The sequence below is a fragment of the Nicotiana tomentosiformis genome, chromosome 3 (assembly GCF_000390325.3).
Source record: "Nicotiana tomentosiformis chromosome 3, ASM39032v3, whole genome shotgun sequence".
NCBI lineage: Eukaryota > Viridiplantae > Streptophyta > Magnoliopsida > Solanales > Solanaceae > Nicotiana > Nicotiana tomentosiformis.
In genome coordinates, this window is record NC_090814.1 from 87,028,440 (window position 1) to 87,040,764 (window position 12,325).

Sequence of the window (12,325 nt, forward strand, 5' to 3'; positions counted from 1 at the left end):
CCTATGCATTGTATCTACGTCTATTTGTTTACATTTAAATCACGGGAGCCTATGGTTAGTGGAATGTTAAACTTTCAAATCCTTGTCTTCCTTGTCCGTTTGGATTTGGCCATTATATGAACAGTACTTTTCATTATTAGTGCCTTGCACTGAGTTTTTTTCTGACAATTTTGACGTACATTCATCATAATTATACTTCTTGAGGGTCAATTTGATTAATTTTTAATGCTAAATTAGATTAGATCAACTTAATATTTTAAAATTAAAATTAAAATATTCATATACTATATAAAAAATACTATAAGTGTCGATTCTTTTCATATCTATCATAAAAAAATATATTTAAAATATTGATCAAAATTCACATAATTTTAATCTTGCGAAAAGTGGCCCACATAAATTGGGGAGTAACATATTTGGTCGTTGAATCATTGAATATGGATAGTTTCACGGCTGCTTTAATCAAATGACAGGGTCGTTATTTTATTCCAAATTGCACTCATGTTGGCGAAGCTATCTGGACAAAGACAATGGAATAAGGAGTAGCGAAAAACTCAACCACGAAAATTTAACAAACAGCGACATCACGGGTACAAATCTCAGCGAGGAAAATGAAAGAAAAGGGTGTGAATAATTCGAGGATTTTGTCGTTATATATAACATATAATAGCTTTATTAATAATTATTGCCAAGAAAAGAATCAGTAGGGGCCTTTTGTCTGGTGGTGTAGTACTACTTCAAAGTAAAAATGGATGGCTTTGGTTTGCTGTTGTTTGCTTGCTTCAGCAATTGAATCAGTGTTTGTTCACGGGTTGTTATTCTTTTGCTACCACGTGAACCTTTTTTTCTTAATTCTTTTACCCCATATATATATATATATATTGTGTTCACTGGATCAACCCTATTACCCCTGACAAAGACAAAGGGAAAAACAAAAGAAATCAACAACTAAGAGGATAAGTCTATGAGAAGAGAAAACTATATAAAATAAGTCATAACACAGGAAAACATAATTTCCTTCGTTCATATAGAAGGCAAAGTTGACCAAACATTTTAAGTTTTGAACCGAAAAGGAAAAGAGATTAGTCATAGCCTGAACTCCTTATATGAGAAAGATCCATAGCTATTGCTATCACACAATCCTTTGTATAGTCAATTATTGAACCATGAACAAATAACTATTCAATATTAAAATTAGGGAACAAATTTCGCTCAAAGCTTTTATAACCGTGACTTTCCCTTTGACAAAGCTATTTTGTTTCAATTAAAGAATTTTACAAGGTGGCTGCACGTTAGAAGAAGTGCATAAATAAACTCTTTAAAACTATCATTTATATAGATAAACGAAAATACAGTTTCACGTTTTTAACTTTTTTTTAAACTCTGTGTAACTGCAGTGCAATGGACAATGTAGTTATTTCTATGCCGTAATGTTAAATTAACAATAGGTAACTAAATCATAACAAGTCTGATATAATAAACTGGAAATTATTTTCAACTACGTACAAGGTTCAAGGAGAGAGAAAAGTGAATTAGACTGCTTGCTCTAGTACAAAAATTAAAGCATCATCATTTGTTGTCTGTCTATTTCCCCTTGCTCTTTTTGGTCCAATTATAACGTTACCGTTTTATCCGATCAAGCCACTTGTGTTCATTTGTACATTTCGAAAGCGTCATTTAGAAAAGAACACCCCAATTTTAGAGAATTTCAATACAGTTCGCTTCGTAACTCATGTGGCATATCTTTTCCCACTTCTGAATTTTCTCATTGTTCAAGATGGGTGGATTTTATGTTGAATGCAAGGCAAGCTTATCTGTAGTGTTAAGAGATCAAAACAATGGATGTGATATCTTACAGGTGTCAGCCTTGAGTTTTAAGGAAACAGTCCAGTATGTAGGAGCACTGAAGTTTAAAAGCCACAACCAAAAAAAAAAAAATCCCAGAAGTGATTGACCAAGAAACAAATCCAGTTTAAGAACTAACTCCGAAGCCTTTTACTGTAGAAACTAATTTTGCTACCAACAAGAAACTAATTCAGTGGCTTCAAGCTGAGGGAAGACCAACACACTGATAAATGGAGGTATCACGGATCCACCTTTTAATACTTTCTTAGACCTTAGAAGTGAGCATCCGTTAATTACCAATTCCAACAAGGGGGTCGTCGAATGGTACGCAACAGAAAAATAGCAACTTCACTCAAGTTACCTAACTTATTGAGCCAAATATTGTAGAACCCTGCTAAATGCCACCTTCTCTGTGCACCCAAAACCACGAGGACCACCTTGTACCACATTCAACAACCTTCAACTCCCAATATGCCATTAATCCATCCATTTATATATGCACCAAAAGAATCCCCCGCTGCCTGCGAAGGCCTTTCGGAGATGGACCAACTGAGTGACGAATTGGATAACCCATCCAGTCCTCTATCGCATCAAATTGACGAATTCAGTCTGTTGTGTAAAACCAGTGAAGGTGCTGTTTCTTTTACATTAAACCCTCTAAATTTACCTTATAAAAAAATCCATCTACACTTAAACCCTGGTATATCCAAAGGAAAAAGGGGGATCCAAATATTAAAAAGAAGAAATACTCTATTAATATGGAAATTCCATTATTTTCTAAAATTATTCATTCAAAGATTATACATCGTGTTCACAGTTAATTCAATACTCATTCAAACAGCTGGATTCTGCTATCATCATTCTAGCGGATCTCTGGAAAGGAGAAGTAAAATCTAGGAAACATGTTAATAGAGATTGTGTTTGAGAGCAGTTGGCATTTGGAATAGTGGTACATTAATAGTGTTGATAGAAATGGACCCAAAAAAAACATAAATGCGGATGGAAGAGCCAAAGGAGCTTAAAGGAAACACACAGGTACTTCCCGTGGAAAAGAAGACTTGTAGAATAAGGGGTCAGAGAAATTAATGGACAGTGGCAAAAGGATTTTCAATGACTAAAACCATATGCTGAATCAGCGAGTTAATAACAAGGGTGACAGTGGCAGTAGGATTTACAACGGGGAAATGGGTTTACAACAACAACAACAACAAACCTATTGTAATCCCACAAATAGGGGTCTGGGGAGGGTAGAGTGTACGCATACATTTACCCCTACCTTACAACAGGAAAATGAGTTTAATGAGTGGAAATGTAGAGTCATACATTATGAACATTCCAACAATTCTAATAGCTCATTGATTTAAAAAATATATATATCTATACTTGTTACCACCTGTCCAGGAAAAGCAGGACCAAACAAATTGGAAGTATAGTAGATCTCACACTAGGGTTATGAATTCACAATATGGATTTTTCTGGAAAAGCACTATTAGCTTTCATTGCCCTAGTATGCTCTGTTACTTGATAGTCAAATCTGGAATGGTACCTGTACAGGTCCAATATTTAAAAGCAAGCACAATTCACATTCATCGCGAAGTACCTTAAACTTGTAAAAGGAGTATTTTGCCAGTCTTCATTGTGCTAGTGTATACATACCACGTAAAATGTTCAAAGGATAAGCTGCAAGTAAAGAATGTAATGCGGACCTAGTCCAAGTATTATTGCTTCACCACATTTAGCTAAATGAAAGAAAATATACTAAAAGTAACAAAATGAGATCATACAGTGATCAAGCAAACACAATTGGCGCAACGCTTATCCAAAGTTAGTGCTGCAAGTTTCGAGATATTGTTGAACCAATCTTCCATCATAATAAGGAATCACTAAGCCAACTGCAGCATGGGATGCTTGCATCCAATTGATCCTGAAGGTATTGTATTCCACCATGGAAATATCAGATTATCGAATGCGTAAAAGCAGCAAAAATGTAGAATTAACTTTCATATTCTTTATTAAAGTTTATAAAGTAGAAAAGTTTACCAAGTTATGGATAATGAACAATGAGAATTGTACCTTGAGATATTATCCAAGACCTCTAACATACTGATCCAGCGTAGAATTAAATAGCTCACACCTACATAAACAGGGACAATGTATCTGCTCAATGGAAATTTCACTGGGGAAAAGAGACTGCATTCTTTCTTTCAAGAAGAACCCATAAAATCCTAAAATGTAAGAAATCATTTACAGTAATACTTCTTATCCAAATGAATGCTAATCAAGATCAAAGACATACTAATTATTTTTGCAGAAGGTGCATAAAATATAAGGCAGGTAATGTATTAAGTCCAAAACTTTGAAGAAAACTTCTGAGGGAGAAAAGGAAAAGATCCAAAAAGTTCAAGCCCTTCAACACCATAGAATATCGCAATATCATTTTTCTTGTCTTGAAGAGACTTCATGAACTTTTAAAATGAAATGCCTCAAAAGCAACTTTTGAAGAACCAAAAAAGAAGATATCCTGGCAAGTTCTCAAGTTTCTTTATTTCTTTTGAATTCGAAATCACCACCAAACATGTATTACTCATGACATCCCTCTATTGGATACTTGTTCATCATTTTAGCAGCAATACTCAGATTGATCAAGAAACAAAATGCCTCGTTCCAAATTAGCCCAGTATGACTTTTATATTTAACAAGAAAAGAACCATGATCTTCCAACATCACGTTATTCTTCAAGGACTTCTTTTTTTCAAATAACATGGCTAGGTGGAGCCGTGGAACTATGGTATAATACTACGGAAACAAAACAACTTTAATCAAATGTTGACAATCCTTAGCAGCACAAATGCAACAAATTTATAGCAATAATAACATATTTTAGCAGTATGTAAGACAAACAAATCCTGCACATCATTGGAAGGCTTAAACTGTAGGACTTAAGGACTCACTTAATACTAGCTCCTGGGGAGTAGAGCGGATTCTTCACCACATATTCAACATATAAGTTGTAAATGTACTTCAAAGATTCCCTTAGATCACCAGTCCTAGGATGCGTCACAAGGATGATCTGCAGAAATGAAACATAATTCAGACACGTATTGAACATTTACCTCTAGTTTTTCCTGCTGGTTCTCTTTCACCAATCAAAAGAAATTCAGACACGTACTGAAAGTTTGTGAAGTTGAATAAAACCATTATGTGTTTGTCGCCTATCGAAGAAGAGGATAGGAACCAAAGAGTATATAGTCATATACAGTTATAAGGTAATGCCAAGAACATGTTCTTATGTAACAATTAATGTAAAATAATTAGCAAGACATGGCCTTCAAACATAGAACAATGTTTGTAATATGACATTCTCTAGTAGATAAAATTAGCACCCTTCAAGGACCCTGACATGCCTACATAGATAATAGTGCCTCATCAGGATCCTTGATCCTCGTTTTATCTCTGTTAAGATATCCTAGGATTTGGATTTGCATTACTCAGGGATTTGATTTGGAGTTTATTCTCTAATTATACACTTGCCAAAAATGTATACATTGTAATGTGCATAAATTCCCAATCAAGCTTGAGGGAACAATCAAGCTTTTCGGCAAAGTACTCTCTAATTTCTTCATGGTATTAGAGCCAGACCCATCCCAATTCTTGGTTCAATGACGCGCCCCCATATCATCTTGACTACGCTCCAATTGGTAGGCATGGGCGTGTGGGGCGTTAGCTTCCTACACGGTATTGGATGGGGGACTTGGTCTCCTTATATGGCCTTGGGCAATCCTTGCCTCATAAGCTAGTTTTTGGGTTTGAGTTAGGCCCAAGATCCATTTTCTTAACATGTAAATTCCTGATCAAGCTTAAGGGAATAATCAAGCTTTTCAGCAAAGTACTCTCTAATTTCTTCAATCTCCAAATGGAATGAAGCAGGTCTTTGTTACTAAAAACAATAGGAAAAGGAAGCAGCCTTTTCTTCCAAGAATACACCATCTGAGACCTCAAATACTATGAATGGAAATGTTTGCATCATGGCAAGTTGAGCTGGAAGAATTCAGAGAGCCCTAGTTACTCTTTCAGGCGGAGTAATTACAAGTTACCTTCATAGCTCATATAATTGAGAAGAAATCAATATGGGAAGAAGTTAAAACTATGACCAAAATCAAGTACCACTTAGGGTCCTATAACTGATACTACATGGTGCACAGGACAAAGTAATTATGTCAAATTTACAATCCACAATAAGTAACTTGACATCTGAATAGGGTCATTCTTTTCCTTCTTCTTGAGGAAGATCATAGTCAACATACGGATTAGCAGACTCAAGTCAGCTGATTCAATTTTTTACCTACATGGTAAATCTTCAGTTCCTCCAAGTGCACACACCACAAATCCCTGATGCAGCTTCAGTATATCTACATACTGATTGAGAGATCAAATACAGTGAAAGAAGCATGCCGGCCTTAACAAAACAAGTTTATTTGAACATTACAGAAGGAGCTTCCGACTTGTCTTCTAGAGAATAAGGTGGATAAAATGTAGTTCCACATGAAGAATGTAAAACTGCAAAGATTAGGCCATATGGTGGCTAGTGATGGCTACTTACATGAGAGTGTAGCCAAACAAATGTTCTCATCAAAGAAACAGAGCTCAAAATCATGCAACCTCCTTCATTCAATAAGAAAGCAACTGCAAAATATATATTTTTTCTCTTCAAAGACCTCTTCTCGATTCGGTCATGAAAACTCATGCGAGCAACACAAATAGCCTCATGTTGTTATTGGACGTCTTCCTAAAGGTCTTTTAATTGGTAAAGCTCTTCTCCTTTTCTCAATTTGATATTTCCTTTACAGAAATCTGTAGATTTTCTTTCCTACTACCATCCATGAATCACTTGGAATGACATTAGACATAGAGCAATATAACGTGTTCTTTTCCTTCAGTTCTTTGAACTGAATGTATCTCTACTATCCATATTTTCTTCCAACCTAGTAAGATAAGGCTTACATATATATCACAATCAGAAAATAACCTCATAACAGACCCAAAATTTAGTAACTTCTCCACAATACCACACTATGAACTGCCCACTAGCCCTTGCGTAACACAGTTACAGCAACAACAAATAAGTTGGCTAAAATAAAAGATGGCATTAGGATAGAATGTCTAATATAGTTAGACATCATCAGAAAATAACTACAGAGAATAATATAAAGCATAGATACGAATTTCCATAAGTTAGTATCATTCGATCAATTGCATCACAGTACTCCTGACAGAAAGCTGACGATCATGGTATGATAAGACCTAGAACAATTTCAATGGAACTTATCAAAGAGATGGATCACAAACTGACCTTTATTCCAGATGGACTTTCCATGAAACTGAGTTTATAGGTATTAGTACGAAAGCTATGAAATGAACATCCTTGTCCAGGTAATTGTGGCACCCCAAGGTTACCTTTTTCAGCACTGCCCAAAACATATTTGAAGTGAGAAGACTACATTTTGACAGTAATATTATGCCTTCAAAATAAGTGGTATTACAACAAAAATGTCCTAGGAGCTTAAGGTTAGGATTTTCTCAAACTAGGTGAGTTGGCTATATAAATCCTCTATATCGATTCTATTCTATTACGTATTGACACATTTCATTGGAATATTAAATACAATTGTTAGATCAAATTAATCCAATTGAGCAATAAGTTTAAGTAGAAAATGAGACCTTGTGGGATCCATCTTGGCAGTTAAAGATTTGAGGGAGAAGAGCAAACCAAACATAAGCTTATGGTCCTGCTGAGGGTTTAAGGTCTTAAGGGGACGATTCCATTCCCTGTAAAGAAGACACACTCCATTCCTATTGAATACATACAGCATATGTGCATTATTCCCGGATACCGTCGGCGGTGGCGGCGACGGGCTGATCTCTGATCCTCCGAAGAATTGCATCTTCTCCTAATACCAAACCACAAAACCCACATCAGAATTTCATAATTTGACAGCTATTTTTTCAAAATTAAATGACCAACTGAGAAGACCCAAGTGATTTCAGAAATAACCTAAATCTACGCACATTTTCATAAAATGGAAACAAGGAAGAAGATACCTTCACTGATTGATGGATTGCTGATGGCTACTGAAGAGAGAATTTTGATTTAAAAAAGAGACTGCGCTTCAATTTCCTTCTGGTCGAGTTAAAACTACTCCTATTCCAACAGCGCTGAAGGAACAATTTGCTGGGACAAAGGACTGCACCTTCAAGTTCATTTAACATGACCGTATTTGACTAACATGAAATTTAAGAATAATAAAATTGTTAATACGTAAGATAAATGTATGTATATTACTATATTTTATGCAACATATTAGTTAATCTTTTAATTTCTAACATGTCATATCACTTTTACATAACAGATTATCAAAAATAAAATAAAGATATTATTAATTAATTCCATAATTCTTCCTAGACAAATTAGAAAGGAAAACTTTGCACATATTTTTTTTTTAAAATATACAGTATACAATAATAAAAGAGGGAAGATTCCAAAAAGTCACAAAATATTATAATCCGATAAAGAAATAGGAGAGGCCTCTGTACATTATAGTGAACTAACTAAGGTCGAAAAAAGAGAATGAAATGTATACTCTTAGCTGTTTTAAAAACTAATAGCCAATAATATACAAACATTAGTGAATTTCTCCATAGTGCGGTCATAAGAAACATTATTTTGAAACCACAGCAACTCGAATCATCAAGTTTCGACACGAGGAATTTATCATTTTACTAAGAATTGAATTGCCAGATTTTTTTCAGATTAATTACGAAATTATCATTGAATTCGTATTTAAAAACCTACACTATTTCCAAATACATATCTCCTTCATTATAAGGTCAAATGGAGTGATTAAAAAGCCTAACTTGACTAATATTTCACGAGAAACCCATTAGAGGCATCAAAAGCGAGTTTTGGGATCGTTTGGCACAAGAAACGAGGCAGAATAATTTGGCAGAATCATATAATATTGAGGGTTTGTTCATTTGGTTATATTTTGAGTTGGGGAGCTCGGATTTAGGCGATTTTGGAGACGATTTTCACCATATGAATTGGGGTAAGTGTTCTATACTCGATTTTGATTATATTTCATGAATCCATCTTCATTTTTGACATTTGATTGATGATTTCAAAGTGAAATTTGGGAGACTTTGTCTAAAATTTTATAAAGTGAATTTTTTTTAGTTTTGAACATCGATTCAGAGTCCGATCTGAGTGAAACTAGTATGGTTGGACTCGTAATTGAATGAATTATCGGATTTTATAATTTCGTCGGATTTTTGAGGTGCAAGCCCAGGTTTGACTTTTTGGTTGACTTTGGGCTTTTGATTAAAGATTCCACCTTTATCGATTGAGTTTGTTTCCTTTGGCATTATTTGATGTTCTTGAGTTTCTTTTGGCTAGTCTCGAACCGTTTGGAGGTCGGTACGTGCAGGATGGTGTTTCAGGAGTATTGTTTGGCTTGCTCGATATTGGATTCGGCTTGTTCGAGGTAAGTAACACTTCTAAACTTAGTGTTGAGGGTATGAATCCACGAACATATGTGTTATGTGTTTGGTGTTGAGGTGACACACATTCTAGGTGACGGCCGTTTGGGCGTGCATCGTGTGAATTATGGCTCGGTGGATTATGTGGTACTGTATAGTTACCAAATCTTATTTTTATCCATGAAATTTTTACGTGCTAGAGTAATTGAGTTGTGATCCATGTTAGAAACTATATTTAGGCTATATGCTTATTCTGTTGGGACCCACTGAGGACACTTCTGATGTTGAATTATTTGCGTAAATTGCAATTTCATACTCAGTCATATTTATTCATTTGCATATCATATCTCAGTCTCTGTTATCATTTATTGTTACATCATGTATCATTGTTTGGGCTGATTGGGATGAGATTTATAAGCCCGATAGACTGGAGAGATTGATGTCTGAGTAAGGCCGAGGGCTTGATTGTGAGTGATAATTATGGGATTGGGTTGCACGCCGCAGCATGATTTATTGATTAATAATGGCATCGGGATACACTCCGCAACATGCCATGATTGGCTTATATTAGTGCTTGAGCAGGATCCGCCCCTCCTGAGTCTGACATACCAACAGTGAGTGCTGGTACCGATGAGTGTGAGTGCCGAGTGGTTGAGAGTGTTAAGTGATTGGAAGGTGCTGAGTGATTGAGCGTACTAAGTGAGGTTAAATACTCTGAGAGCATGAGCACATGATTTTATCACTGTGATACATTACATTTGACATGCATACTTGCATGTAGGCATAGAGATGCATTTTCTCATGCTATACAGTATTGTGACATTTATGACTTCTCATACACATTGACATGTAAGCATAAAGGTGTACTTTTCTCATGCTATATGATAATGGAGCATACTATCTGTTGTTGAATCTTTTTGGGAAAAATCATAGTTTTCTGATATACTCTTACTTTGGTGATTTCGGTGAAGGATTTGGGGTTTTACCTGAAAATCATGCCTATTTTTCTGTAAATGTGAACGAGTTGAGCATCATATCTTTGAGTTATTACTTGTGTTACTTTTATTATACGTTATGAATTATTCTTGGCTATTGGTGTTGGACTTTGACCATTGTCCAAGCTCGTTAGTACTTTCAACCTAAGGCTAAGTTTGTTACTTATTAAGTACATTGGGTCATTTGTACTCATACTATACTTCTGCACCTTGCGTGCAAATTTTGGAGTTGATGTTGCTATGTATGGCGCGAGCTGGCATTGAAGATGTACCTTCGTTCCAGTTATAGCTACCTCTTGTTCTTGGTAGCTTTAGATTTATAAATCTGTTTATATACGTTTCAAACAGATGATATATTTATTTCATATCAACTTTGTAAACTCTAAGTCTTTGAAGCTCGTGATTTCTACTACTGGTTCTTGGAAAGTTGTATAAAATTTAGTTATTTCATTTTTGACTCTTATTATTATCATTATATTGTAGTTTATTGTTAATTGACTTACCTTGCGGGTTGGGTTAGGTGACATCACGACTAGTTGAATTTTGGGTCATGACAAGTTGGTATCAGAGCTCTAGGTTCATAGGTTCTACGAGTCATGAGCAAGTGTCTAGCAGAGTCTTTTGGATCGGTATGATGACGTCCATACCTATCTTCGAGAGGCTACGGGGCATTTAGGATAAACTTCACATCTTTTATTCCTTATCGTGCGACATTGATTCAGCTTGAAGCGTATCTCTTTGAATTTCTTCCACTCACCTGTATGCGCATGTGAGCGCTCAGTATCAGTTGTACATCGACGGCTTGTGGAATTCTATGGATGAGGTGCGAGATGTGTCTTATGTATTTTGGTAATGGGCCAGTCTAGAAGACTTGAGGTCGAGCTTAGACTGCAACTTAGGCTCGGTAGTTTTAGTTGTGTGAGTATGTGCTTTTGGACTTCTATGTTCGGCGGTGCCCTTATGAGTGGGACCGGTGGCTCAGTGAGTGGTTGGATGGCTATATAATGAGCACGATGTGACTGCGGGATGTGTTCGGATGGTTTGAATGTGAAGGGAAGTGTTTGCTTGAGATGTGAAAAGGACTATTAGATGCTCGTTTTCTATGGATGTGTCATACAGTCTTGAGTTATGAAGGTTTTTGAGAGATTCTTTCGTGTTATTTCACTTGTGGAATGAAGTAGATTTTCATGTCTTGTTGATGAGTTCAGACTCAGGAAGATTAATTGAATGCGTAGTAGTTGATGTTGTTAAAGGGTATAAGGAGATGTCAGTTTGAGGCTAAACAGGTGGGTTGTCACCTGCAGGGTAATCTACGAATTTGTGATCCTTATGATGTTGTGTGGAGGGTTTCTTTTATACTAGTGGGTTATATATGTTTCGATTTGAGTTTGGATCGATTGAGAAAGTTGACCTGACTGTCACGGGGATGAATGCGGGCTTAACGGATGATTTGAGGTATTTTATGGGTTGTGTTATAGGAGCTTGTGAAGGATTTAGTTGAATCTCACTGTAAGATTATGGCAATAATAGAGTGTGGGTATTGTGAGTTATCAGATGTTTTATTCTATGGCTTTGAGCCAAATGGGGGAGTCTACCATCGGCGATTTGATTGCATGGTTATGTGTTGTATTGGTTTCGTTCTGAGGCGTACTTGTGGATCGGTTATGACTTGCAGAGGTTAGTTCTGAGGATGACTTGAGTAAGGAATTTCTGGATGCATGATGTATTACACCTTATGGGTATATGAGAGTCTTGGAAATGGTCTAGGGCTGTTGTACGTGATGGATGTAATATACCAAGAAAAGGATTCACTCAGTTGCTTAGAGGTGTAGATTACTTCTTTGGGTGTTATTGTTCTAATGGGGCACATGTCTTTAGACCCGCTTGGGTGATGCAATTGAGATTTGAGCAGAGTGGATGAATCTCGAGAAGGTTCTAATGGATTCAAAATT

The 12,325-nt window shown here is 36.0% G+C and overlaps 1 protein-coding gene across 1 annotated transcript; it reads right to left on the reverse strand.

Annotated features, from left to right (window-relative positions):
- Positions 1–3,407: 3,407 nt before the first annotated feature.
- Positions 3,408–8,131, reverse strand: LOC104091056 (uncharacterized). The gene is made up of 6 exons (XM_009596310.4): positions 7,945–8,131; positions 7,564–7,793; positions 7,196–7,310; positions 4,797–4,915; positions 3,919–3,979; positions 3,408–3,769 (listed from the first exon to the last, which is right to left on the reverse strand). The coding sequence occupies exons 2-5, from the start codon at positions 7,785–7,787 to the stop codon at positions 3,928–3,930; spliced, it is 510 nt and encodes a 169-aa protein (XP_009594605.1). The 5' UTR covers positions 7,788–7,793; positions 7,945–8,131; the 3' UTR covers positions 3,408–3,769; positions 3,919–3,927.
- Between the last annotated feature and the right edge of the window lie 4,194 nt (positions 8,132–12,325).

Bases quoted from the DNA above. Each gene is read 5' to 3' on its own strand.
- LOC104091056 (XM_009596310.4), bottom strand. From the start codon at position 7,787: ATGCAATTCTTCGGAGGATCAGAGATCAGCCCGTCGCCGCCACCGCCG. The intron at 7,311-7,563 runs GTCTCATTTTCT...TGTTTTGGGCAG, and splicing joins GCCAAGATGGATCCCACAAG to TGCTGAAAAAGGTAACCTTG. The intron at 3,980-4,796 runs GTGAGTCCTTAA...CTGTTTATGTAG, and splicing joins TCCCCAGGAGCTAGTATTAA to GTGTGAGCTATTTAATTCTA.